At 59.4% G+C, this 26018-nt stretch overlaps 3 protein-coding genes and 1 long non-coding RNA gene across 5 annotated transcripts; 2 read left to right on the forward strand and 2 right to left on the reverse strand.

The window, feature by feature from the left end:
- Positions 1 to 725: 725 nt before the first annotated feature.
- LOC139031900 (uncharacterized) lies at positions 726 to 4713 on the reverse strand. Its single transcript, XR_011484419.1, has 2 exons — positions 3926 to 4713; positions 726 to 2822 (listed from the first exon to the last, which is right to left on the reverse strand). It is a non-coding gene; the product is annotated as an uncharacterized lncRNA (long non-coding RNA).
- Positions 4714 to 4885: 172 nt separating this feature from the next.
- Positions 4886 to 10356, forward strand: RAD9A (RAD9 checkpoint clamp component A). 2 transcript variants are annotated; one of them, XM_020887783.2, is made up of 11 exons: positions 4887 to 5048; positions 5132 to 5202; positions 5674 to 5802; positions 6250 to 6364; positions 6452 to 6551; positions 7925 to 8034; positions 8157 to 8266; positions 8348 to 8412; positions 8504 to 8644; positions 9376 to 9592; positions 9877 to 10356. In XM_020887783.2, exons 1-11 carry the CDS (start codon positions 5015 to 5017, stop codon positions 9970 to 9972), a joined length of 1188 nt encoding a protein of 395 aa, XP_020743442.2. In that variant the 5' UTR covers positions 4887 to 5014; the 3' UTR covers positions 9973 to 10356. The 2 variants fall into 2 exon arrangements, with proteins under 2 accessions (XP_020743439.2, XP_020743442.2); XM_020887780.2 differs by having other exon boundaries at positions 4886 to 5048; positions 8157 to 8412.
- A 259-nt stretch (positions 10357 to 10615) lies between these two features.
- On the reverse strand, positions 10616 to 14093 carry PPP1CA (protein phosphatase 1 catalytic subunit alpha). Its single transcript, XM_020887785.2, has 7 exons — positions 13957 to 14093; positions 13291 to 13422; positions 12913 to 13143; positions 12170 to 12274; positions 11359 to 11582; positions 11141 to 11275; positions 10616 to 11061 (listed from the first exon to the last, which is right to left on the reverse strand). Exons 1-7 carry the CDS (start codon positions 14009 to 14011, stop codon positions 10951 to 10953), a joined length of 993 nt encoding a protein of 330 aa, XP_020743444.1. The 5' UTR covers positions 14012 to 14093; the 3' UTR covers positions 10616 to 10950.
- A 923-nt stretch (positions 14094 to 15016) lies between these two features.
- Positions 15017 to 20894, forward strand: TBC1D10C (TBC1 domain family member 10C). Its single transcript, XM_020887786.2, has 10 exons — positions 15017 to 15120; positions 15377 to 15555; positions 16273 to 16372; positions 16583 to 16690; positions 16777 to 16883; positions 17092 to 17206; positions 17904 to 17969; positions 18080 to 18269; positions 19751 to 19905; positions 20205 to 20894. Exons 2-10 carry the CDS (start codon positions 15404 to 15406, stop codon positions 20550 to 20552), a joined length of 1341 nt encoding a protein of 446 aa, XP_020743445.1. The 5' UTR covers positions 15017 to 15120; positions 15377 to 15403; the 3' UTR covers positions 20553 to 20894.
- The last annotated feature ends 5124 nt before the right edge of the window (positions 20895 to 26018 follow it).

The following is a 26018-nucleotide window of genomic DNA, read 5'->3' on the forward strand; positions in this document are numbered from 1 at the left end:
ATTTACAGATGAGAAAACTGAGGTTCAGAGAATATAAAAGCAAAGCGTTCATTTGCACAGAACCTGAAAGCGACGAGGCCAGGATTCAGACTCAGGCACACAAGGGCCTAGAACCCCATGGTCCACCTCAACAGACAACGTGGCTTCAAGTCTTGTCAACCTTCAGAATCCGACACTCTTCGGCCATCCGACCTACGTTTATTAAACCACTGCTATGTGTCAAGCTTGTTCTGGGAGAAACGCCAGGGAACAAAAAAGGCCCAGGCCAGGCGCGCCTCCGAGGGCTGGAGGCACCTGGTGTGCCACAGGCCCATCAGCTCAGAACTCCCTCTCACACCGGGAAACCCCAGCGTCACCACGCACAGCCCACCTCCCGTGTGTGCGCAGCCCAGCCTCGGCAGCGTCAGGCCCTCTGGAAGGGATTTTTGTCCTGGACTCTTTCCCCCACTTAGAAAAGTGTGTCTAACACGTTTGTTTGTTTGTTTTTTAGTGTGTATTCAGATTGCTGCTGCTGCTGCTGCTAAGTCGCTTCAGTCGTGTCCGACTCTGTGCGACCCCACAGACGGCAGCCCACCAGGCTCCTCTGTCCCTAGGATTCTCCAGGCAAGAACACTGGAGTGGGTTGTCATTTCCTTCTCCAGTATTCAGATTGACCCTATTAGAAATGTTCATTTAAAAAATTATTTATTGATGGCTGCGCTGGGTCTTCCTTGCTCTTCCAGGGCTTTCTCTAGTTTCGATGAGCAGCGGCTACTCTTGGTTGTGTGCGGGCTCCTCATTCTGGTGGCTTCCCTTGTGGGGCGTGGGCTCCAGGGCTGGCAGGCTCCAGCAGTCGTGGTGCACGGGCTTAGTTGCCCCTCGACATGTGGAATATTCCTGGACCCGGGATTGAACCCGTGTCCCCTGCATTGGCAGGCGGATTCTCATCTGCCGTACCACCAGGGGAAGTCCTAACATGTGTTAACTGAATGAATTACTGAGCTCTGAGGATTCTGATTCAAAATCTAACAAGTTGGGTGAGAAGCGGCGGTTGAAATTTCCAGACAGATCATTATTTTAGAAGCTTGAAATGGTAACCACCTTCCCCCACTTCATATCTACCCCCAAGACACTCACTCACACACTCACACACACACTCCCACACAATCACATGCTGTGTACTTGCAGGAGGCCATCTCTAATGTGGGGTATGGTGAAGACTGTAAGAATGTGGGGTTTTAAAAACTCTTGAGACAGCATCTCATTCAACCTGCTCACTTTATCAAGGAGGAAACAGACCCAGAGAAGGGCCTTGACTTGCCTGAGGCCGTCTGTGAGCAGGGCTGGAGTCCCCTGTGCCTCCTCCCTTCTGGACCTGGAAGGCCTTCTTGGCTACGCCAACTGCCATCCTGGAGAGGCTGCCTGACGTCTGATGGGAGAGCTCCCTTCCAGCCCCACAGCCTGGGGGAGCAGGCCTGCCAGTTCCAGCTCTTCCCAGAGTGGCGGTGGCTAGCAGAGGGGCTCAGAGCAGTCAGAAGGCCCCTTGTAATCTCAGCACATCAAGTTGGGAAGGGGTATCTCATGCCACCAACCATATTGTACAGTCGCAGACACGGGAGGGACTCACCCAAAGTCACAGCAGAGTCAGTGCTGAGGACAGACCAGAGACCCAGGACTCCCGATTCCCAGCTCTAAGCTCCTTTCTGGTGTCTGAGCCCTTCGCAAGGGTCAGGAGATTCCTGGCTTTGGCAGGTGTGTGTGCGCGCACACACACATACACATAGCTTAGGAAAGACTCATCAGAAGTCCAAAAGCATTTCTGTCTCCTTCTCCCTCCGTACAGGCAAAGTTATGGTTTTTCCAGTAGTCATGTACGGATGTGAGAGTTGGACCATAAAGAAGACTGAGCAATGAAGAATTGATGCTTTCTAACTGTGGTGTTGGAGAAGATTCTTGAGAGTCCCTTGGACAGCAAGGAGATCAAACCAGTTAATCCCAAAGGAAATCAACCCTGAATATTCATTGGAAGGAATAATGCTGAAGCTGAAGCTCCAAAACTTTGGCCACCTGATGTGAAGAGTCAACTCATCTGAAAAGACCCTGATGCTGGGAAAGATTGAAGGCAAAAGGACAAGGGGGCAACAGAGGATGAGATGGTTGGATGGCATCACTGACTCAATGTACATGAATTTGAGCAAACTCCAGGAGATGGTGAAGGACAGGGAAGCTTGGTGTGCTGCAGTCCATGGAGTTGCAAAGAGTCAGACACGAATGAGCAACTAGACAACTTCCTCCCTCCAGAGCCTTGCTCCAAAGCCTGGAGGCTACAGGACCCTACAGCCCCATAAGACTCAGAAGCAGAGACCTGGCTGTTTGATGAGTCACAGCTCCCCTCCCTGCCTTCCAGGGAGTGTTGGATCTATCTCCTGTTCCAACTGGGCTGCTCAGGCAATGGCTGGGGAAGCAGTGGAGAAGCCATGAAGGCTTGGCTGATTCTCACTGGAATAAAAAGAGAGAGGGTGAGATCCAGGGAGGAGGAGTGAAATAAGGAGAAGAATAATGAATGCTAGGTTCTTTCTTTGGGGGGTGGTGGACTGGACAGAATGTGGGGTGACAGCTATCATCCACGGAAGGGTAGGACTGTGGGCAGGGCTTGGAAGTTTTATTTAATCACAGCACTGTGCTAAGAGGCAACCAGAGGCAACTCAGTTTCACTTGGATCACACACTTACTCCCTGAACGTGTACTTACTGATCACCTGCTGAGGGCTGGGCTCTGTGGGAGGTACGATGACGCAGTAACAAACACAACAGACTCAGTCCTGGCCTCCCGGGGCTGACATCCTAGGGGCAGTACAGAAGTAGACATATGTGAGATAATGTTGAGTTGTGCTAAGTGCTGTGGATGACTCCGAGCAAGGGATAAGCTGGATGATGGGGAGGGGGCCTGGAGCGGGGAGGCAGAGAAGGCCTATTTGAGGATGGGCACCTGAAGCTGAGCCCTAGGAAGAGAAGGTGCCTCCGTGTGAGAAGGGGGAAGAGCATTCCAGGTGGTGGGAATAGCTTATGTGGACAGCCCAAGGTGGAGAAGGATGTGGTTGCTCCCCAGCCCAGCTGCAGAGGGAGGCCAGAGACAGGTAAAGAGATGGGCAGGGCCAGATCCTTCCTACAGGTTTGGGGTAAGGGGTTTAGTTTTTGGTAGCTTATTTATTTATTTAGGCCATGCTTTGTTTCCTAACCAGGGGTTGAACTTGCGCCTTTGGCAGTAAAAGCTCAGAGTCCTTACCAGTGGATCCTCAGGAATTCCCAAGGGATTTAGATTTGCTGGCAAGTGCAGTAGTTGGAAACCACTGCAGGATCTAAACCTGGGAAAGGCATGATATGAATGACACTTTAGGAAGGTCACTTTGGTGCTGTATGGAGAGTGGAGTGGAGGGACAGGAAACCACTCAGAGTGCTCCCACCATCATTCAAGTGAGAGATGATGGTGGCCTGAGCCAGAATGATGGTTGTGGACATGGGAGAGGAGGACCAATTTGCCATCTGTTTGGGAGGCAGAGCACTCAGGGCTTGCTGAAGTATTATAGTATGTAAGCATTGGGTCAGGATGGCATCAAGGATGAGTTCCAGTTTACTGAGCTAAATGCCTGGGTACAAGTGGTATCATTTACACTGAACCCCTTAAAAGGCAAGAATAATCTCCCCCAGTAATCCAGGGAAACCTGGTGAGGGAGGAAAACTGAGGGTAAGGAGAGGAAGTGGGGTCCAGAATTGCAGGCCAGGAGCGCAAGGGTCCCGCAAACGTGGCTTCCTTAGTGGCGACAGTGCCAGAGGAGCAAGGCCCTAAAGGAATGCAGGGGTGCCCAAGGGTCCCTCAAAGCACACCAGGTGCTGCAGGAAACCAGAGGTCAGGAGCCCCTCCATGACTTGCCCTCCTCTTCACTCACTTGAGGACCGATGCTGAGGACGAGGGGAAGACCTGACCGGCTGACTGCTGTGTACGGGCTCAGTCGTGTCCCACCCTTTGCGACCCCATGGACTGTAGCCCACCAGACTCCTCGGTCCAAGGGATTTTCTGGGCAAGAATACTGGAGTGGATTGCCATTTCCTCTTCCAGGGGATCTTCCCTACCCAGGGATTGACTCAGCCCTTTTGGCACCCTCCCTTGGTCTTTTTCAAAAGGCCAGAGACGCAGGAGTCTATCCTCATAAAATGTTTCCAGCGCTTTCCATCAGAGACCCTCTTTTTCAGCAGCACCCATCCCTCCTCTCACAGACGCACTTCCTTCCCAACGGAGGGAAAAGCCCCACGCGCTGCTGAGATTCTGTACTCTCGCCGTCTCCTGCCGGCCACATCCTTCTACCCCTTTCCGTCCGGAGAAGCTTCTGTTCTTCGGGATCAAAGGAGGCTCGCCGAAGCCACGGCGAGCAGCCACCTCCCACCCCGGGATCCTGTAGCAAGGTGCGTTACTATCTTTTCAAAGCTGGTAGTTGCTGCTTCTGTCCGCGTCCCCGGCCCGCTGGGACGGGGTGAGACGGTCTTGCATCGACCCCGTACGCACCCCCTGGCGCCCGACAGACGTCCAGGAAATCCGTACTAAATTAGTGACCCCGGCCGGGCCCGCCTGCCCATCTCTGGATTCCGAGCCCACTGTTCGCTCCCGGACACCCTCTGGGCACCTCGCGTTCGGGCGCGCGGCCGCCGTGGGCCCAGCTGACCCGCCCGGCTGCCCGGGGCTCTGGAGAGCAGAGGGTGGGCCCGGACCACACAGGGGAATGACACTCCCGGGTCACGTGACAGGACCCGCCCCGGGCGCAGACTCCGTCACGTGATGCGCAGCCGGCTAGCGTCTTTCTCACGTGACAGAGCTGCCGGCCTGCGGCCCAATCAGGAGGCGGGGGCGGGGCTGCCGGGGGCGGTGCGCGGGAAGGGAACCCCCGGCCGCCTAGAGCAGCGGGAGAGATCCGGAGGGGACCGTTGAGCTGGGGTTCGCCCCCGAGCCCGCCGCCTGCCCCATCCCGGTCACTGGGGGCAGCATGAAGTGTCTGGTCACGGGCAGCAATGTGAAGGGTGAGTCGGGGCCGGCCGGGGGCTGGAACCACGTGGGGCGGCCCGAGGCTCCCGCAAACCCCTCTCTCCCCTCCTCCCCGCAGTGCTCGGCAAGGCCGTCCACTCCCTGTCCCGCATCGGGGACGAACTCTACCTGGAGCCCCTGGAAGACGGGGTGAGGAGACTGGGTGTGGGGGTGTGACGTGAAAGTCCCACAGGGAACCCTGATCGGGGCTCGAGCCTCGCCCCATCAGGCAGGGTGCCCGGTGGGCACGTTTGCTGAGTTTAGCAAGGGCCTCCCCTGTTGCTGGGACGTCCCTCTGGGCCCTGTCATCTTCCCTGGCTCGTGTCCGAATCGAGAGCCCTTGCCCTCCCTAAAGTGCCTGGTGGGGGTGATTAGGTAAAGGCATGGGGACTGAAGGCTGGGTCGCGCCCTTGCTGTGGAAGGGGCAGCGCTGAGGCCCACTCGGGACTTGGGGAGGGCTGCATGGAGGACACCACGGATGACTGGAAGGAGAGGGCGGGCTTCCGCAGGTGATGGTAGAACGGAAGCCGTTGGGGCAAGTGCCTGGGCAAAAGCTAGCCTGAGGGCTGGGCCCAGCACTGCTGGTGACCACATCTTTCTCCCCACTTTTCCTGACCCCAGCTCTCCCTCCGGACCGTGAACTCCTCCCGCTCGGCCTACGCCTGCTTCCTCTTTGCCCCCCTCTTCTTCCAGCAGTACCAGGCGGCCACCCCTGGTCAGGACCAGCTGCGCTGTAAGATCCTGATGAAGGTGAGGCGGGTCCCTCAGCAGTAGCAGGGCACTCCCCCAGGAACCCCTCCCCGTAGTGCAGTTTGCTCTGGGGCACACAGCAGGTTCCTGTAGGGGGAGAGATGTATACCGGAGCAATCCGGTGCAGAACGCAGGGCCAGGACTGAGTAGAGACATCCATGGGGATAATGGGCCACATGGAGAGGGTAGCTGAATCTGCCAGGGACCTGCAGGGAGTAAATGACTTTGAGGTTGGTCCTTGAAAGATAAGCACGTCTTTTGAAGGCATTCCAGACCAGGGTAAGAGCACGAACGAAGATCTGAAAGAGTGCAGATATCTGCATGTGTGAAGGGTCCCTTCTTGGTGTGACAATGCTGAGCCCATGATGGGCCAGAGCCCAAGGGGACTGGACCTGAAAGCCAGTTGGTGGAGGCGCAATGCTGAGTGGATGTGTTTCCCTTGCCTAGTCCTTCCTGTCTGTCTTCCGCTCGCTGGCAATGCTGGAAAAGACTGTGGAGAAATGCTGCATTTCCCTGAATGACAGGAGCAGCCGCCTGGTAGTTCAGCTGCACTGCAAATATGGTGAGTGAGCAGCTGGCTGACCCAGGGGTCCTTGCAGTGTGGGATTAGAGGTTGGCGAGTCCACTGAGACCCTGTCTGCCCATCCAGGGGTGAGGAAGACTCACAACCTGTCCTTCCAGGACTGCGAGTCCCTGCAGGCCGTCTTCGACCCAGCCTTGTGTCCCCATGTGCTCCGTGCCCCAGCCAGGTGAGCACACCCCTGGTTGCACGCTGAGCCCTAGGCTTTTCTCTTCCTTCTTTCGGCCTCAGGAGTCAGTTTAAGGAGGCACCTCCTCTGTTTTTCCTGCAGGGCATCTGTGACCCTCCAAGCGTTCATCTGACTGGGTTTGCTTTCAGGGCCTTGACTGGCTCTTTAAGGGCAGAGGCTGGAGTTAGGCGGGGCAGATGTTCCATGTTCCTGTCTGTCTCCTGAGTCTGTATTCTCCACCTCAAAGTCTGACTTGGCTTTCTGACCGCCCAGACCCACTCTGACTCCTCTTTCAAAGAACAGGTCTCTGGCTTGCCCTCACGTCTCCTCTGGCCTGAACACCTTTGAATGTCCCTTAATTTTTGTGGCTCTGGGACTTGTAACCCTTCTCTGATCTGGTCATCCTTCTTGGATGATCCCCATTCAAGGGCAGCCTCTCTTCCTACCTGGCTGGGTTCTAGCCCTGAGGGGTCCTCAGGCCATGGCTGGACAGGGAGGTCCCGGAGGGCTGCCTGAATAACCAGCTATAGGAGAGGAGCTGTTCTGGGCAGTCACAGGGACCATGCAGGGCCTGGGAGATGGGGAGCCCAGCAGACGCCAAGGTCCCTGGAGAAGACCAGAGAGGAGGGGCTCCCCTCCCACCTGCCCATGTGCAGGGTGCCCCTTGCACTCAGTAACCCAAGGTCTCACGTTTCTTTGCTTTTGGTAGCCACAGGATATGGTAACTTGAAGGTCCCTTTGAGCCCTGACTTTGTTTTTCTGAGTTGTGTTGAAATAGCACTGCCCAGGATTCCTTTGGGTAGAGAAAGAGGGAATCAATCCATGGTCTGGGTTTTGAGGATTTTTCTTTCTTTTAAAACGAGTGATGGTTTCTCTTTGTCTTATGGACAATTTCAAATTCATATTAAGCAGATAACCAACTTCTGTCCCAGTTGTCTTGAGGCAAATTCCAGGTGTTATTTCCCCTGTAACTCTTTACCAGCCTGTCTCTACTAGACAGGGACCTGTGGACTGTCTGTAAGGCAGTGTTTATGTGGACAGTGTGGGTCTGGTCTCCCAACCGTGGATGGGCAGGTGCCGCCTGCCTGGTTCAGTTCAGCCCAAACCGCCTGAACTTCCTGCTGCCTTCTGTGAGCCTGTTCTTGTCTGCCTCCATCTTTTGCAAGAGGACTGCTCTCCCACAACATCCTGGGAGCCTTGGATGAGCCAGGGACCGTGTCCTGCTGCTCCCGTGCTCCACCCCGGGGCCGTGCTAGGCCTGGTCTGGTTCTCTTCGGACGTTGGTGTGCCTCGCTGTCCCGCCTCAGGTCCTCTGAGAGCAAAGCCGCTGGGTGGGGCCGAGCCTCAGGTGTGATGCTGTGCCCCCCTCACAGGGTCCTGGTGGAGGCTGTTCTGCCTTTCCCCCCCGCGCTGGCTGAAGTGACGCTGGGCATCGGCCGTGGGCGTAGGGTCATCCTGCGTAGCTACCAAGAGGAGGAGGCAGGTGAGGGGACCGATGGGGCCTGGGGCAGAGAGCAGAGACTGGGTGGGGGGGGTGCAGAGAGCAGAGACGGGCTTGGGGGGCAGAGCCTGGCTTCCTTCTGTTGCTGCCCCCCCCCCCCCCAGACAGCGCTGTCAAAGCCATGGTGACGGAGATGAGCATCGGAGAGGAGGATTTCCAGCAGTTGCAGGCCCAGGAAGGGGTGGCCATCACTTTCTGCCTCAAGGAATTCCGGGTGAGGTTCCTGCCGCGCACTCACCGCCCCGTCCACCCCTCCTGTCTGCCCTGCCTCCATGCTCTGCTTCTCCCTTCCCAGGGGCTCCTGAGCTTCGCAGAGTCAGCCAACTTGTCCCTCAGCATTCACTTCGATGCCCCGGGCAGGTAAGGCCCAGCCTTGGGATAGGGAGGGGAGCGCTCTGGGGTGCCAGAAGCCAAAGGGCCTTGACCATGCCTGGACCTGTCACCTGCCCAGGCCAGCCATCTTTGCCATTGAGGACTCTCTGCTGGACGGCCACTTTGTCCTGGCCACACTCTTGGAGCCGGACTCGCACCCCCAGACCCTGCGTGCCCAAGAGGAGCTCCAGCGACCAGAGCCCCGGCTTCAGGCTCACAGGTGAGAGCTCCGCCCACCCTGTGCACCCAGGCTGGAGCCTGCCACTACTAGCGTCTGCACCCCCACCCTGCGCAACCCCCACCCCCACTTCCTGTCGAGCCCCAGCCCTTACAGTGCTCCTGCTTCCAGCCCTGCAGGCTCAGCCCCACTGGTCAGCTGTACTCAGAGATCCCCCCACCCAGGGAAGTGTCCCCACGGTCGGGCTGGCTTCCTTCTCTGGCTGAGGCCTCCTCCCGAGCCAAGGAGGGAAAAGGGCTGCCGGGAGGCAGGGGGCTGCCTGGGATGGGGGAAGCAGGTGGCTGAAAGGGCAGGTGGGTTGGGGAGGATGGGCCCAGCGTAGTTTAAGCAGAGGAAGTTTGGCCTGGCCCTCCGCCCAGCATGTCCCTGGGCCCCAGTGCTCTCCAGTTCCTGTCCCCTGGGAAGGTGGGGGCTTGGGCCCCAGGTGGCCCAGCTCATTGGACTTTCCGCTCCCCTCCCCCAGCCGAGCTGAAGCGGGCCCCAGGATGCCTCCCTCAGGCCTCTACCTGAACTCTGATGAAAGGATTCTAGGTCAGCCCCCTCCCGGAAGCAGCCACTTAAAACGCCACCCCCCATCCTTTCCCCTCCCACCAAATCAGGAAGTAATAAAACCAAGAGGTCACCAGTGGTCACTAGGCTCCTGCAGTCCCTGGCTGAGCCCTCCAGGGGGGGCCCTGACTCTGTACCCCGGCTGATACTGTCTCTGCCTGTAGCACGCCCCACCTAGACCTGGATGACTTTGCTGTCGACGACATGGACTCTTACATGATCGCCATGGAAACCACTGTGGGCAGCGAGGGCTCCCGGGCACTGCCCTCCATCTCCCTTTCACCTGGCCTCCAGCGCCCCTGTAGCTCCAGCCCCCACTCAGACGAGGAAGATGATGACATGGAGCCCAGCACAGTGCCTGGGACTCCCCCGCCTAAGAAGGTAGGGGCGAGAGGCAGAGGGGCTTCCCTGGTGGCTCCGACGGAAAGAACCCACCAACCATGTGGGAGACCTGGGTTCAGTCCCTGGGTGGGGAAGATCCCCTGGAGGAGGGCATGGCAACCCATTCCAGTATTCTGGCCTGGAGAATCCCCATGGACAAAGAGAAGCCTGGTGGGCTACAGTCCATGGGGTTGCAGAGTCAGACACAGGCAGGGGCTGGTGTGGGAGGCGGAGGGAGGGAGCAGCCTCCGGAGCTCATTCGGCTTCCTCTGTTCTCTCGCCAGTTCCGCTCGCTGTTCTTTGGCTCCATCCTGACCCCTGCACACTCTCCTCAGGGCCCCAGCCCTGTGCTGGCTGAAGACAGTGAGGGCGAAGGCTGAGCCGGAGAAGTCCGTGCTTGAGGACTGGGCCAGATGAAGCCCCGCCCCACCCCACCCCTCTCCCAAGGCCAGCCAGGGCAGGTCTGCTCTCCTCCTTGGTGGGTGGTAGAGGTGCGCCCTGCTGGAGCTGAGCTGACTGGTCCTGCCACCTCCCCCAGGGCCTCGCCTGGCCTGGGTCTTGTTGTTTCCCTTCAACCCCCAATCATTCATTCAACCCTCAATCGATCATGTCTCTTCCCAGTCTTGGTGCTGAGCTGCCCTCTGCAGGGAGTTCCCTCACCTCTTAATCCAACCCTGTGGCCAGAACTGGGGGACTGCCTTCTCTAAGCCCACCTCCCTAAGAAAGAAAAAAATCATTGTGGGGCTTTTGCCCCTGCTGATCCACCTTCTGCCAATCATGACTTGCCCCTCCCTCAAATCCTGAGCGCACCACTGGGATCTCCTGTAACTGGCACACACTGTTTTGCTTGCTTTCCCCGAACTCTTTGGCCCTGGCTTGGAAGTTCCAAGGGCCCCTGTGGGCCGGAGCATATGGCTGGGGTTTTCCTGGCTGGGGCCCCGAGCCCAGCAAGCCTCCCAAGCGGCTCTGGGTGGAAGGGTTGCCAGGCCCAGTGTTTGGGACAAGGGAGACAGAGGCTATGGCAAGAATCCAGCTTTGACCTTTATTCAAGAGACCAGATGGGTTGCCCCAGGATCTGGCTGCCAGCCCTGAGCCCAAGCAAGGCTGGAGATCCCGTCTGGCCCTGCTTTGCCCTGAGCTGCAGCCTCAGCCCCAGGATCCTGCCTGCAGCCGCTGCAGGTACAAGCGGGAAGAGCCCTGGGGGACTGGATGCTGCTACTGATTCATAAAAAAAGAAAGATACACCAAGCCTCCGTGGTCCCCGTGATGGGTGGGCCTGGGGGGCCAGCATGAGCCCCCTGCAGCCACGTGATTTCTGTACAATCCACCATCTGGGGCAGAGGGCGGGCACACAGAGGCTATTTCTTGGCTTTGGCGGAGTTTCGGGGTGGGGTGATGGGCCGGCCTCCAGGGTTCAGGCCACTGAACTGCCCATATTTCCCCTTGTTCTTGTCGGCGGGCTTGAGGATCTAGAAGAGACAAACTGGTCAGGTTCAGGGGGCCGAGCTGTAGGCCCCTGGGCCCACCTGCCCCCAGCCCGACCCCCACCTGGAAGGAGCACATGAGCGTCTCATCCACGCTCATCATGGCACCTGCGTTGTCAAACTCGCCGCAGTAGTTGGGGGCTGAGAAGAGTGTCACCAGCTGCCGCTTGGCAAAAAACTCGTAGCCGTCTTCTACTACCTGGATGAGGGTGGAGGCGTTTAGTTCAGCAGGAGCTGGCTGCCAGTCCTGCTCTCACCCAGACAGGGGGGCTGCCAGCCCACCTGGTGTGCCCGGCAGATGAGGTCCAGGTCATGCTTGTGCAGGAACTTGGCCACCACCTCGGCTCCAAAGGTAAAGGAGACGCCACGGTCATTCTCGCCCCAGCCTTGCACATCCTTGTCAGGGTCAGACCACAGCAGGTCACAGAGCAGGCCCTGGTCAGGCACATCTGTGGGCCGCATGATACGCCGGATCTGCTCCATGGACTGTAAGTCTGGGGACAGGCCTGGAGGGCACAGGGGGCAGGTCACCTCCTCTAGGCAGCCTTTGCCAATCAGCCTCTGCCCCCCACCTCTCCAGGATTCCTGGGAGCCTACACAGGCAGAACTTATCACCTCCTGCCTCTTCCAAGTCCCTGTCCCTTCAAGGAGCACACAGCTCCCTGGAGAAAGTGTTAGCCACTCAGTCGTGTCCGACTCTTTGCAACCCCATGGACTGTCCAGGCAAGAAAGCTGAAGCGGGTAGCCATTCCCTTCTTCAGGGGATCTTCCCAACCCAGGAATCAAACCTGGGTCTCCCGCATTGCAGGCAGATTCTTTACCATCTGAGCCACCAGGGAAGCCCTGGAGAAAGGGGACAAGCAAACTCCATGCAAGAAGCTAAAGCCATGACACGACAGTGGGTGCAGCCTAATGCTGCAGCGCTGGGGGACTTCGTGGAAGAAGTACTACCCATACCAGGACTCCAGGGAGACTTGTTCCTGGCTTCTGGGAACACATCTTCAGCTGACGCCTCTGTCCCGAGGTCCCCAGGGGTGCTCGCCCTGGGAGGCTCATCCTTCCCAAGCATTCACACGCCCAGAGCCATGCTCACCTCCGTGGCAACAGAAGATCTTCTCGTCCACAATGGCAGCGATGGGCAGGCAGTTGAAGCAATCGGTGAAGGTCTTCCATAGTTTGATGTTGTAGCGTCTCTTGCCTGCCCAGGGGGAAGGAGACAGCTCATCAGAGGGCCTCTCTGCCCCACCCTCAGCCCGGGTCTCCAGGCCTTCCAGGGCACATTGTGTGTTGTTCAGACACAGCTAGGAGGAGAGAACAGAAGGCAAAAAAGGAAACCGAACACCCGCCCCCCTACTCCCAGGATGCCCACTGCCTCCCAGACAATTCTAAAGCGGCTGAGTCCCCAGGAACCCCAGAGTTCCACTTCTGGCACGACTTCAAGGTTGGCACCCACCCCCAACACAAGAGCAGGGCCAGGTTGAGACGGGGTCTGGTTCATCTCGGCTTCTGGCTAACAGAGGAGTCCAGTCCTGACAGGCATCCTAAGTGCTTAAGTACCGGATGCACTAGAGGGGAGTGTCAGCAGGTGAGGCCCTGCCTTAGAATCCTGGCAGCCCTTCAGTCAGCAGCCACCGGCCAGGTCCCTCCTGAGTGCCAGGACCCGCTCTAGGAGGGCAGGGGAGGGCAGCACGGGCTGGCGCCACCTTCACGGCGCTCAGCTTAGCAGGTGTTTGTCAGACGCTGACACCCCAGCCACCAGGTCAGCACAAGGGTCGCACTGAATGGCAAGGAGCGCCCTTCAGGCCCAGGGCAGCCCTGGACGCGCTGCCCACTCACACTCGTCATAGAAGCCGTAGATGCGGTTGATGCTGGCACACTCGTGGTTCCCACGGAGCAAGAAGAAGTTCTCTGGGTACTTGATCTTATAGGCCAGCAGCAGGCAGATGGTCTCCAAAGACTGCTTGCCCCTGTCCACGTAGTCGCCCAGGAACAGGTAGTTGCTCTCTGGAGGGAAGCCGCCATACTCGAACAGCCGCAGAAGGTCATAGTACTGGCCATGGATGTCACCTGGGACCCGGGGAACCAGGTCAGCACTAGGGGCAGCCTAAACGTGAACCCAGGGTCAGGGGTGGGCCCAAGGGAGGAGGGACTTGCGGGGGGGTGGCAGGCAAGGCTGCTTTCAGGAGGCCACGGGGACCTGGGCTGGAGGCTCACCGCAGATCTTGAGGGGTGCCTCCAGCTCCAGAAGAATGGGCTGGCTCAGGAAAATCTCCCGGGATTTGAGGCACAGACCACGGATCTCGTTCTCTGTCAGCTGTACATTCTTTCCAGGCCTGGAGCCCTGCACTGGGGGCGGAAAGAGGCGTCAGGACGCAGGTTCCTCAGGCGAGAAGAGGGTGAACGACATCGGTGGCCCCACAGGCACTTCTGGGTGGGGGCGCCTGGGCCTCCCGGCCCGCCTTGCCCAGAGGCAGCTGTTCCTGCTGAGCCTCCTGGGACCCCCAACTGCCCTCAAGGCGCTCGCGAGGGGACTGCTGTGCACAGAGGCCACCCAAAACCTCCAAGCACAGGACCCCTTCCTGGGGCACTAGGCTTCTCGGGTTTCTCCCTCAGCCAAGAGCCCAGGCCAATCCTTAAGCACCACCCCCCAGCCCCCGCCGAGCCTACTCTGGGACGGGGAGCAACCCCAGACCGCCCAGCGCGCCGCGACTGGGGTGGGGTTGGGGGGGGGGGGACGAATGTGGCCACGGGACCTCGCGGTCCGTCCCCGCCCAGTCGAAGCTGGCCCTGGGAGGAGCAGGTCCACCCGCGCGCCACTTCCGGGCCGGGCAGGAGACCAGGGCGCGGCGGGCGCCCACCTCCCTCGCCGCCCCGGCCAACCTTCCAGCAGGCGTCCGATGATAGAGTCCAGGTTGAGCTTCTCGCTGTCGGACATGGCGGCGCCGCCGCTCTGGCCCAGCACCTCCGGGCCCAGTCCTGCCTCCCGCCCTCCCGCGGCCTCCTTCCGGCCTGGTGCTCCTTCCGCCCGCCCGGGCCCGCCCCGCCCCGCCCCGCCGCCCCGCCTCCTCGGCCGCCCGCCCCGCCCCGCCGCTCCCGGCCCCGCCCCGGTCCGCCCGATCGCCCACCTCCCCTGCGCTCTAGCGCCTCCGCTGGACGCCAGGCCCCGGGCCTGAGGCGGCCCGGGAGGCGGGGACTCGGCCAGGGGGCGGGGCTCGGCTGACCTGGTGGGCGGGGCGGAGCCTGCACGGGGGCGGAGCTGCACGGGGCGAGGTCGACTCTAGTTCCGCCCTTGAGGAGTTACCCACCCTTGCACCGAGGATGTGCGGCCGGAAGTAGTGTGAAGTTGTTTTTCTCTTTCAAGGGCCCAATAGTTCTTCCCACTTCTGCCCCGGGCTGGAAGGTGTTTTGACCTCATTGGTATCTCATTGGGTCTCTCCAAAGAGTGCAGATTAAGTCCACGAAGTGCAGGAAAGGAAACAGGCTCAAAGATAGCAAGGGTTGTCTTCAGATTGACGGAGGAACTCTTATCTCTAGGGTCCCTGTGGCCTGCAGACGGCTGACCAGACCCAGACACCTGTCACTGAACTCCGAGCTCATTTTGGTCCCCATTGCCTATGGTGCATGCTACATCATTATTATTTTTTAATGTCTCATCCTTGTGTTTTGAGGAGCGCAGTTAATGCCTTACTGTTTGACTTGTCGAAAGCATTAACAAAAGAGGAAACGTTAAATAAAGCGTAATGCTCACTGGAACCCTGAATTGAGTATTTTATTTGCCGGTGACCTCACATCTGGAGGCGGCGTGGCCTCTCTATCTCTGGCAGGGGCTGGCTGCATCACACCCAGCACAAGAACCCAGGCCTGCACCCACCCAGCCCACCGGGGTGGTGGGAGGAGCCCATGGCCCAGGGCCACTGGGGCAGGCCGGAAGAGCCCTGGAGAGGAAGGGGTACCCCCCCCCCACGCACTTGGGAGGGGCCCCCAGCGTTGCTGAAGCTGTGGCTAAGGAGGAAGTGAGAGGAGGAGGTGAGGTGCAGCAGGGAGGTAAGCTGGGCTGCTGGGGACAGGGGCTGGGCCTGGGTCTCCAGTAGGGGGCCTGGTCTTTCTGCACCATCTGGACCTGTGCCCCACCCCCACCCCACAAGAGGAGAGGGGACCGAAGGGGTGTGGTGCGATACCCTGCAGCCTCTCCTCTTAGACCAAGTGGGCAGGTCCTGGGGCTGAGGCCTAGCTGAAGAGGCGCCCGGCCCCAGGCTGGCCAGGAGCCCCCGCTCACACTGGCTGTCCCCACATCTTGCAGCCTGTGGCACCAGGGGTTGGTGGCGCCATGGCCCAGGCCCTGGGCGAGGACCTGGCGCAGCCCAGCGAGCTGCAGGATGACTCCAGCTCTTTGGGGTCCGACTCAGAGCTGAGCGGGCCTGGCCCGTATCGCCAGGCTGACCGCTACGGCTTCATTGGGGGCAGTGCAGCAGAGCCAGGGTAAGTGGGGCAGGGATGAGGAGATTACGGGGTGCTGGGCCTGATGGTGGAGGCTGAGAGCTGAATTCTAGAGTGAGGCCCAACCTCAAGGGTCCTCGAAGGGTCTGGGGACTCTGCTAGTATCACCTGTTTTCGGGTTCTAGATGGAATCTTAAGGTTAGCAGGGCTGTGGGGGGTGGGTCCCTGTATGTCTCTTCCTCCCAGTCTCTGAGGGTTCCCAGAGGGGCTGAACCCGCTTCTCCTTTCAATCCGGCCCAGGAATCCCGAGGTCATAGAGCCCATACTTCTTCCCCTACCAGTCCTCCCCCTTCCCCAGGTGCTGATGGGAAGACAAGTTCGGAGATAAGATAGGGAGGTCACACCGCCATCAGAGACAGAATCAGGCTCAGAGAAGACTCCTGGTTTCTAGCTCTTGGGCTCTGTCTACTCAGCTTCCCTGATGAGTTGTCTGTGTCCCCGTCCTGGGGGACAGTCAACCAGCCCCTCCCCCAACACACACCTACACAGCCTCTTCGGTGTCTCCTGCTACCGCCCACATCGGAGCCACATCCTTTCCTGTCCCCATGACAACCACTGGCAACTCCTGGGTGACAGGTCACTCCCCACCCCAGAGATTTCCAGAGATCTCCAGGGCCAAGAGTTGGGCTCACCCAGGTAGCCGGAAAGGTGGTGGATGTGGCTGTCCCATGTCTGGACATCTGTGCCGTGTATCCCCAGGCCGGGTCACCCTCCTGCAGACCTCATCCGCCAGCGGGAGATGAAGTGGGTGGAGATGACTTCACACTGGGAGAAAACCATGTCTCGGCGGTACAAGAAGGTGAGGGGAGAGCGGTCCCACGCGGGCCTCCTTGACTCGTCCCCCTTTGCCTGGCAAAATTCAGCCTCCTGTGTCCCAGCACCTCCTGCCTTCGTTCCTTGCTTCTCGCGGAGACTCTTGCCCGATAGTAGATTGTGCCTGAGGCCTGCTGAGAGGAGCAGGGGAATCTGGCGTGGCTGGCCTAACGGGGTGCCCTGGCCTCACCCACAGGTAAAGATGCAGTGCCGGAAAGGCATCCCCTCGGCCCTGCGGGCCCGGTGTTGGCCCCTTCTGTGCGGGGCTCACGTGTGTCAGAAGAACAACCCTGGCACTTACCAGGTGAGGGGACCGGCGGGGGTCCCAGCCTCCTCCCCTAGCCCTTCACCCCTCTGGGCCTTCACCTCCACCTTCTTGCCCACCTGCAGAACCTGGCTGAGGCCCCGGGAGACCCGCAGTGGATGGAAACCATCGGCAGGGACCTGCACCGTCAGTTCCCGCTGCATGAGATGTTTGTGTCACCCCAGGGTCACGGGTACGAGGCCGGAGATGCCCAGGGACCCCCAGCCCCCAATCCCCAGGCGAGTCCAATCCTTTGGCCAAGTCCCTGACCCTGGCTTGATGTCTCTGCATCTCAGAGGACCCAGCAAGGCCCCTGAGGGGCCGAGGCCTGGGCAGGGGCCGCCGGAGGGTATGGGAGGGATGCCCGGAGGCCTGGCCCCTGACCGGGTCTTCTGGCACAGGCAGCAGGGGCTCCTGCAGGTGCTGAAGGCCTACACCCTGTACCGGCCGGAGCAGGGCTACTGCCAGGCCCAGGGCCCTGTGGCCGCCGTGCTGCTCATGCACCTGCCCCCGGAGGTGAGTGCCCTCAGCCCCGTGGCAGGGACCCCAGACCCAGACGCCCACCCCCAGGGACTCTGACTTCAGTTACCTGAGACCCTGGACCCCCAGCTCCAGTGACCAGGGGCCAAGGCAACCTGTGCCCTGGACCGTGACCACCGCCCCCGTCCGTCCCCCGGAACTCTGGCCTCTGGGACCTAGGATCCTCAAGTCCCACGCAAACCTGTCCTAGTGAGCCAGGGCCTCATGATTGCCAACCTCAGTGACGGCCAAACCCAATGACCTTGATTCCAGGAACATCGAACCCTGACCCCTGACCTTTGGCCCAATGATCTAAAAGTCTGGATGTTATCACCTTGACCTTATGACCCTTGATTCTGAACCCTGTGACCATGATCCCTGACCCCAATGACCCCAAGAACCTAAGACTTGAACTTTGGGACCTCCGCTCCCTTGACCAGTGAGCCCCCACCCTGCGACCCTCAAATTCAGCCCTCTGAGCCCTGTATTCCTACCCCTACACCCCTTGGTAGGCCTCTTTCTAGGCAACGGGGAGCTTTGTGGTAAGACCCACCCCTCACAACCCCATCCCCAGCACTGAGACCAGGCTCCCGGCTCCAGAGTCACCCCAGATGGTGTCCAGGCCCTCCCCTGTGCCCCTCTCCCCCTGCGGTCCCCTCTGCGGTGGGCACTCAAGGCCTGTGCCCGCCCCCAGGAGGCCTTCTGGTGCCTGGTACAGATCTGCGAGGTTTACCTTCCTGGCTACTACGGGCCCCACATGGTGAGAGGCTGGGATGGGCCCCGAGGGCACAGGGGGAGAGCGGGCTGGGGGGTGGGAGCCTGGCCACTCGGCGGGGCCTGGGGTCGTGGTGCTGATGGACGTGGCCGCAGGAGGCTGTGCGGCTGGACGCCGAGGTGTTCATGGCCCTGCTGCGACGGCTGCTCCCACGTGTGCACAAGCACCTGCAGAAGGTGGGCGTCGGGCCCCTGCTCTACCTGCCCGAGTGGTTCCTGTGCCTCTTCGCCCGCTCCCTGCCCTTCCCCACGGTGCTGCGTGTCTGGGACGCTTTTCTCAGCGAGGGTGAGTGGGGGGCCGGCCAGGTGGGCGGGGGCAGGAGGGCGTGCCTGGTGGGCCCAGAGGGTGAAGGTGCCAGCTCTGCTCTGCCCCGCCGCCACCGCCAACCCTGATCCCGGGCCTGGGTGCTGGGGTGTGCCGAGGGTAACCCGCCCTTGGCCACGCATCACCAATGGGAGGAACGGCAGCCCTCGCCGCCGCCAGCAGTGAGGCCACCACAGGGAGGGCTAGAGTCAGGGAGGCTTCCCTGAGGTCGATGGGGCAGGAGCTGGCGACACCACAGCAGTGGCACAGCTCAGGGACTGGGCACGGTGGGGGCACCTCAGCGCGAGCCCTTGGAGGCCAGGCGCAGCTCTGGGAGCCAGGGCCACTTGAGTGAGTGAGACCTACATTCTGGTGGGGGTGGGGATGGGAGGCGGCGGTACCAAATTAACAAGATATTTATAGATTGTCATAAGTTCCGTGAAGAAAATAAAACAAAGGACGTGCCAGAGTGTAAGGGAGCGGCAGGAGAGGGCTGTTTAAATATGCTGGCGGCTGCCCCCTGGAAGAGGCAGCCATGCGGAGCCGGGTGGAAAAGGAGAGGCAAGCAGGACCCTGTCCGCAGGGTCCCGGCCACGGATGACTTGAGGGGTGCGGGCGTGGGGAGAGGTGCCAGGCCAAGAGCAGGGGGCAGTCAGAGCGAAGCTGAGCTGGACTCAAGGTCTTTGGAGCTCTGCCTGGTACCCCATCAGCGGCACACTTGCATTCCGTTCTATACGGTTTGTCCGGCGGTTGCATGGTAGAAATCCATCAGTGCATCGACTGAGCACCTGCTGTATGCCCAGTTGGCTTCAGACTGGCTTAGTGTTCTAACCCTGGATGTCCAAGTCCCCGTCCGCTTGTCCTCCCCTGCAGACTTGGACCTTGAGGGTGGGGTGGGCGGGGCCCCCGCGGACGCACCCTTGCCCTTTGGTGACAGTGACGACGTTAGTAGTCCTGTTGTCCATTTACACGGCAGGGTGGTCACCAGGCCTCACTGGTCCCCTGACTGCTTTTCTCAGCAGGCCCGAGGCTGCCAGGGAGGGGCTCTGAGGCTCCAGGAGCAGGCCAAAGTCACGTGCATGTGCATGCCTGTGTGTGTGTGTGCACATGTGCTTAGGGGTGAGGAGCTCTGGCTTGAATCTTTCTAGAATCAGAAGCTCACAGATCTGAGCTGGAAAGGCTGTCCCATCACCACCCAGCCCCTTGCTGGATGGGGCGAGGAGCCGAGGCCCAGAATGAGAAGGCCCAGTGTGAGGCTGTCAGTAGCCCTTGGCTCCTGGCAGGCCGTGCTGCCCACAAGCTTCAGTGGCTGCTGGGACCCGCTGGCCGGTGCCCCCACGTGGCCAACCGGCTCTCAGTCCAGGCGGCAGAGCTGCAGGAGGGTGAAAGGAGTCTGGCCAAGGACAGGTTTGGGCCCGGACTGAGAGCTGGCCCCGCACTGAGAGAGCCCCACCGGCCTGCAGGTGTGAAGGTGCTGTTCCGCGTGGGGCTGACCCTGGTGCGCCTAGCGCTGGGCACCACTGAACAGCGCCTGGCCTGCCCGGGGCTCCTGGAGACGCTTGGCGCCCTTCGATCTATCCCGCCTGCCCAGCTGCAAGAAGAGGTCTTCATGCCACAGGTGGGTGCCCCTTGCCTGCCCCCTGCAGCGGCCCAGCAGCCCCCTGCACAGCTGGGGAAACTGAGGCCCAGAGAGAGTAGTCACAGTAAGCACCGGGCTCCCTACTTGTTCTCTGAGCAGCAGAGAATGTGGAAACCCCAGGCCTCAAGTGGCTTTTTGTGGCTCCCTTAGTCTGTCTCTTTGTCTGTCTGTCAGCCCTTCAGCCCTCAGCCACTTCCTGGGGCTGTGTACTGCCCGCCCTGCGGGGATCTCATTGTTTCCTGCCCTCCCCCAGGCTCAGTATCAACCACTCCCCGCAGGTGCATGGCGTAGCCCTGTCCGAACTGGAGCTGCAGCGGGAGATCAAGGCCCAGCTGGCCCAGCTGCCAGCATCAGCATCCGAGCCACCCCCGAGGCCGCAGGCCCGCCTGCCCGGGGCCCCGGCCATCTTTGAGACCCAGCAGCTGGCAGGAACCCAGGGGAGCCCCCGGCCCGAGGTGCCCCGCATCGTGATACAGCCCCCAGAGGAGCCCCAGGCACCCCGGCGCAAGCCCCAGACCCGAGGCAAGACTTTCCATGGGCTGCTGACCCGGTCCAGGGGCCCCCCTATCGAGAGCCCCGCCAGGTCCCATCGAAGCTCCACCTCCTTCCTGGACACCCGATTCTGAGGGTAGGTCCCACTTTTGAGGGTACCACGGACTCAGGGTCCCCCCGATCCCAACTGCCTGAACAGTGGATGCCAGCCTCGAAGTGGGCACTGCACTTTACAGCTGGGGTTGGATGCCTCGCTCCCTTCCTGTGGACTGCCTCAGGCCTGAGGAGGATGGGAGGCTGCAGAGTGGGGTTTGGAGAACCCAGGCCACCCTCCACCCACAGGGCTGCCCGGGTGCCTGGGCCCTTGCACGCATCAAGCTCGCACTGGAGGTGTGCGCGAGAGAGGGCACGGGTTGGGCCATGGGGACCCCAAAAGGCTCCTGAGGGGTCTGGAATAAAGTCTGAACAGAAGCCTGCATGCGGTCAGATCAATGCCCTCTGCCCCCCTCAACCCTCCACCAGCCGCCCCCTCCCCTCCGCCTTCGCTCCCCTCACGGCCCCGCCCCTCCGAGTCCCGCCCGGCTCCCCAGGGTGCAGGGAGGCTTTGACTGCTGGAAGGTGTTTACCAGCTACAGGAACCCACAGCAAGTGCCCAGCCTCTTGGGGCCAGGTGAGGCTCCTGTGCCTGGGCTCCCCCAGTGGACGCTGGGCCCACATGTGGGACTCTGTCTCCTCTTCTGCTCCCTCCCCTTGCTGATTTCAGGAGCCCCCCAGTGGTAGGAGCACTCTAACCCAAGTCCGCACCCCCCCCACCCCGGGTCCTGGTCCCATCCTCAGAGAGAGGCGGCTGAGAACAAAGGCCTAGTGTGCCCAGACAAAGGAGAAAGGCCCCGCCGGCCCTTGCCTCCTCCCGAAACCCCAGCCGCACCCCCTGGGGACTGCCACCATGGAAACCCCCTCCCACACTCGCTAATTGCCCCCGTGGGTGCCTGAGGTGCCTGGGACAGGAGCCATCGCCAGGACAACGGGGCTGGTTCCGAGGCAGGCTCGTGTCCCTGCAGGGCCACTCTTGGTGCCCTGCATTCTTGGGTGCCCTCCCCTGAGGGCAGAGGGCGGAGGGTGGGGGGGTGGTTGGACTCGGGAGTACCCAGAGAAAGTGACTGCAGTCTTGCTTAAATGGTGGAGTGTTGAGTGCACCCTTCTCAATGGCTGTGCTGGAACACATTGGCACCCTCAGACCACTGATTCCAAATGGGCTGCTGACGAGTCCACGGCCACAGGAAGACGCTCACTCTGTGTTGTTATTGTTGTTTAGTTGCTAAGTCATGTTGGACTCTGCAACCCAACCCCACGGACTGCAGTACGTCAGGCTTCCCTGTCCTTCACTATCTCCCGGAGCTTGCTCAAACTCATGTCCATCGAGTCGGTGATGCCATCCAACCATCTCATATTCTGTTGTCCCCTTCTCCTGCCTTCAGGTTTTTTCCCAGCGTGCGGGTCTATATATACTTTCCTTCTTTTAATTTTTATTTATTTGTCTGCATCAGGTCTTAGTTGCAGTACAAGGGATCTCTAGTTGCAACATGTGGGATCTAGTTTCCTGACCGGGGATCAAACCTGGGCCCTCGGCATTGGGAGCACAGGGTCTTAGCTGCTGGGCCACCAGGGAAGTCTCTGTGTATATACTCTTAGGGCGCTTACTATGTGAGTGGCCAGGTCCCGGGTCCAGGGGCAGACCATCCCACTTTCAAGGAGCCTTTGGTCTGGAGGAGGGACTCACATGGAGGTCCAGACACAGAGCTGAAGTTTGCCTGGGCGGAAACTGAGTTTGCCAGGAGAAGAGGCAGTTGGGCCCGAGCTTTGCTGCCTATGGCAACCCGCTCCAGTATTCTTGCCTGGAAAATTCCATGGACAGAGGAGCCTGGTGGGTTACAGTCCATGGGGTCACAAAGAGTCAGACACGACTGAGCGACTATCTTTCTCTTGCCGCCTATGGCAGACCCAAGGCTCACCCCTCCCCCCACGTCAGCCACCACGAACCTGACACCCACACCCATCCGTCCCCCAGGGGGTGCTCTGTCTCTCTCCTGTTCCCACCCACTCCCCCAGTTTCACTCCAGCCCTGGTTCTGAGTGTGGGGCAGCAGCTGGGCCCCTGTGAGTTAAAGAAAATTTTCTGAGCCCCCCCTTCCCTCCCAAGCCCCTACCAAGGTGCTCAGTCGCTTCAGTCGTGTCTGACTCTTTGGACTCTTTATGACTTTGTGACTCTTCATGATTTCATGGACTGTGGACGAAGTTGTGTCCAACTCTTTGGACCCTTTCTGACTTCATGGACTGTGGCCCACCAGGCTCCTCCATCCATGGGATTCTCCAGGCAGCAATACTGGAGTGGGTTGCCGTGCCCTCCTCCAGGGGGTCTTCCTGACCTGGGGATTGAACCCGCATCTTTTATGTCTCGTGCATTGGCAGACGGGTTCTTTACCACTGGTGCCACCTGGGAAGCACCCCCACTAGGGTACTTAGAGCTTAATAATAACGCCTTCCCCTGCAGTTCACAGACCCCTTTCTCAGACCCTCACTCACCCACACACCCTGTCTCTGCAGGTGGCACTGAGCCTCTGTAGAGAAAGGGGGACCTAGCCAGGTGGAGTGTCCAGCCCAGGATCACAGAGAGAGGCAGGGCTGGCTAGACCATGCCTTAGGCTTAGAGCCAGAGTCTGATGGACTCTCAGGCAGGGAAGCAGGCAGGTAGGGGCCTGCAGAGAGTTTATGGGGTCCACCCTGAACTCCCTGCCTCCCACCACTCAGCTCTTCTGCCGAGAGGTTAGGGGAGCAGGAAGAGCAGCCTTGGTCCTGGACTAAGAACCCATCCTGAGGCTGGAGGGGAGGCCACAAGGCATTCCCCACGGATCCGGACCCTGGGGCAGGCGGTCTCCAGCAGGGCCCCTGGAGCAGGGGCTGAGTCATGGCCTTATCTACTCAGAGAAGCATTTTCTGGACCGTCCTTCCTCAGGTCCTGTTATCAACCTGGGAAGCCTGGGCCAAGGGGTCAGACCAGAAGAGGACCGCTCCCTCCTAGTGTGAGCACTTTTACACATGCCTTTCCCACAGGGCTGTGCTACCCCTATGGCACCCGGGTGCTAGCTAGGAAAAGATGTCCCCCCTCCAGGTACGTGCAACCCTGCAGGACCGCAGGGAAGTGACCGCTCAGCAGGGCAACTTTGTACAGTGAGCAACCTGCACAACTGCACTCAGGGGACTAGCAGCCCCAGCTCCCTACACCTCTGCCTGGAAGGGGGCTCGGAGAAGGCAGGGCACGTACCTGAGAGTACTCAGCCCGTGGGAACCAAAGCTGGGCTGGCATCTGCCTGGGTCAGCCCAGGGGACAGCGAGAGGAGTGTGGGGGAAAGCAAAGAAGTGGAAGGGCAGACGGACCCCTCATGGTTGGGGGGCATGGTCTTATCTCGACTGCCACCCACCCCAAACGTCCCCCCATCCCCACACTGTCCAGAGGTCAAGCTTGGACTTCCTGTAAAGTCCTGCTCAGAGTGGAATCCTGTCCCCAGGCGCAGGTGGCCTTGCAGCAAAGCCACAGAAGCGGAGCCCAGAACAAAGGTCACCTCCGAAGCTGACTGAGCCCCTTTGTAATCGTTGCCCAAAGCGCCCCTGATCACTAAGAAGCTTCCTGACTCCTAATTTGGCAAAGATGCCCACTCCAGTAAACACCCTATGGTACCCCATCCAATCACCTAATATCAACCTTCCAGCAGGAATTTTCTTTGTCTTGAAACTGTAAAAATTGGCTCTTAACCCAGGAAATCAGTCAACTTTCCCTAGTCTGTCAGGTGGTTGGCCCCCTGAGCTCACAGTGCCCACTTTATCTCTGCTCTTTGTTCTTAATAAACTCACTCCCTTCTGAAATGCTCTGTGTCTGGAAATTCTTTTCCAACCCGCGTTTGGACTGCCTCAACACATAGGAAAGGCTGTCTCACTCTCTCTGAGCCTCCACTTCCTCCTACAAATAGTGGGATAACAGCAGCTCCCACCCAGCCCCAAGAGCACTCCACTGGGGTCATCTTTACTGGGATTACTGTCTAGTGGAGCTGGGCAGTAGCTCAGGCATGGCCTCGCCTCACCCCACCCCTACGTGGCTCAGCTCCGCCTCGGGTGACCTCCAGGCTCTCCTGGCGTAGACAGAGCAAGACTGTCCTGCCAGCCTGCTTGCCCCCACCCCCGCCGAGTCCCAAGGCTGCCATAGCTCGACCCTGATTTTCCTCTCTGTGTCCACAAGGCAGATGCCATCACAGCTGATGCCCAGCCAGGGCAGTCTGGGGGTGGGCATAGGACCACACCGCCCTGTGTGCATATGCTGTGGCATAGGGAAGACCCCAGCCCTGCCCCTCATCAACTGTGTGGCCCTCGGCAAATCACATTGCCTCTCTGAGCCTTGATTGCCTCATCAATAAAAGGCAGAGAATCACAACTGCTATGGGGTAGGGTTAAGTGAGATATGGCACATAAAACACTCCGTAGTGCCTAGGACAAGTCAAAAAACATTTGCTAACACTATTGCCTTCTGCCAGGCGCCCCATGCCCAGCCAAGCCTGGGCTGAAGTAGGCATCATAATCCCCATTTAAGGATGAGAAAACAGATGCTGCACTGCTTGTGTTAAAAACAAGACAGCAGGAACGTCCCTGGTGGTCCAGTGGCTAAGACTCTACGATCCCAATGCAGGGGGCCCAGGTTTGATCCCTGGTCAGGGAGCTAGATCCCACATGCTGCAACCAAAGATCACACGTGCTGCAACTAAGACCTGGTGCAGGCAAATAAATAAATGTTAAAAAACAGGAACAAGACAGCAGGCCCAAGATGGAGTCACTGATGCTAAGCTCTCCGTCACCCAACTGAGACAACTTAATTACTGGCTCAGTTGGTAAAGAACCCACCTGCAATGCGGGAGGCCAGGGCTCGATCCCTGAGTCAGGAAGATCCCCTGGGGAAGGAAATGGCAACCCACTCCAGTATTCTTGCCTGGGAAATCCTGTGGACAGAGGAGCCTGGCGGTTTACACAGTCCGTGGGGTTGAAAGAGTCGAACATGACTTAGCACCTAAACCACCACCACCAATACAGCTCCAGCTCTCCTGGAAATTCTATCTTTTAAAGCAATCAATCTGGAATCACCTGACCAGCACTAGTGAGGTCATCTACTCCTGCTGTCCCCCCAAAATAAAGTGACTTTGCAGGGAATTCCTTGGCAGTCCAGTGGTTGGGACTCTGTGCTTTCACTGCTGAGGGCCCAGGTTCGATCCCTGGTCAGGGAAAGAAGATCCCAAGCCATGCGGCAAGGACAAAAGAATAAGGAGGAGAAAGTGACCTTGCAATAACCAACCCGCTTTTTCGCCTGAGTATAACTTTTGTGTCTGCTCCCTTCTGCCGATAAAAGTCTTAATCTGCACGACCCCTTGGAGCGCCTTTCTGTTAGCTGGATGGAATGCTGCCCGATTCATGACCCGTTGGATAAAGCTGACAAGATCTTTAAAAAGTGTGCTGCTGAATTTTGGTTTTTAATACGTGCTAAGTGTCAACGCTCGTGCTCTT

This window comes from Odocoileus virginianus, chromosome 28 (assembly GCF_023699985.2).
Source record: "Odocoileus virginianus isolate 20LAN1187 ecotype Illinois chromosome 28, Ovbor_1.2, whole genome shotgun sequence".
NCBI classification, from domain to species: domain Eukaryota; kingdom Metazoa; phylum Chordata; class Mammalia; order Artiodactyla; family Cervidae; genus Odocoileus; species Odocoileus virginianus.

Bases quoted from the DNA above. Each gene is read 5' to 3' on its own strand.
- RAD9A (XM_020887780.2), top strand. From the start codon at position 5,015: ATGAAGTGTCTGGTCACGGGCAGCAATGTGAAGG. The intron at 5,803-6,249 runs GTGAGGCGGGTC...TCCCTTGCCTAG, and splicing joins GCTGTAAGATCCTGATGAAG to TCCTTCCTGTCTGTCTTCCG. The intron at 6,365-6,451 runs GTGAGTGAGCAG...CTGCCCATCCAG, and splicing joins TCAGCTGCACTGCAAATATG to GGGTGAGGAAGACTCACAAC.
- PPP1CA (XM_020887785.2), bottom strand. From the start codon at position 14,011: ATGTCCGACAGCGAGAAGCTCAACCTGGACTCTATCATCGGACGCCTG. The intron at 12,275-12,912 runs GTGAGTGGGCAG...CCCCCTGGGCAG, and splicing joins CTACGGCTTCTATGACGAGT to GCAAGAGACGCTACAACATC. The intron at 11,062-11,140 runs GTGGGGGTCGGG...TGTCTCTTCTAG, and splicing joins CGCTCATGTGCTCCTTCCAG to ATCCTCAAGCCCGCCGACAA.
- TBC1D10C (XM_020887786.2), top strand. From the start codon at position 15,404: ATGGCCCAGGCCCTGGGCGAGGACCTGGCGCAGCCCAGCGAGCTGCAG. The intron at 16,373-16,582 runs GTGAGGGGAGAG...CCTCACCCACAG, and splicing joins TGTCTCGGCGGTACAAGAAG to GTAAAGATGCAGTGCCGGAA. The intron at 17,207-17,903 runs GTGAGTGCCCTC...GCCCGCCCCCAG, and splicing joins TCATGCACCTGCCCCCGGAG to GAGGCCTTCTGGTGCCTGGT.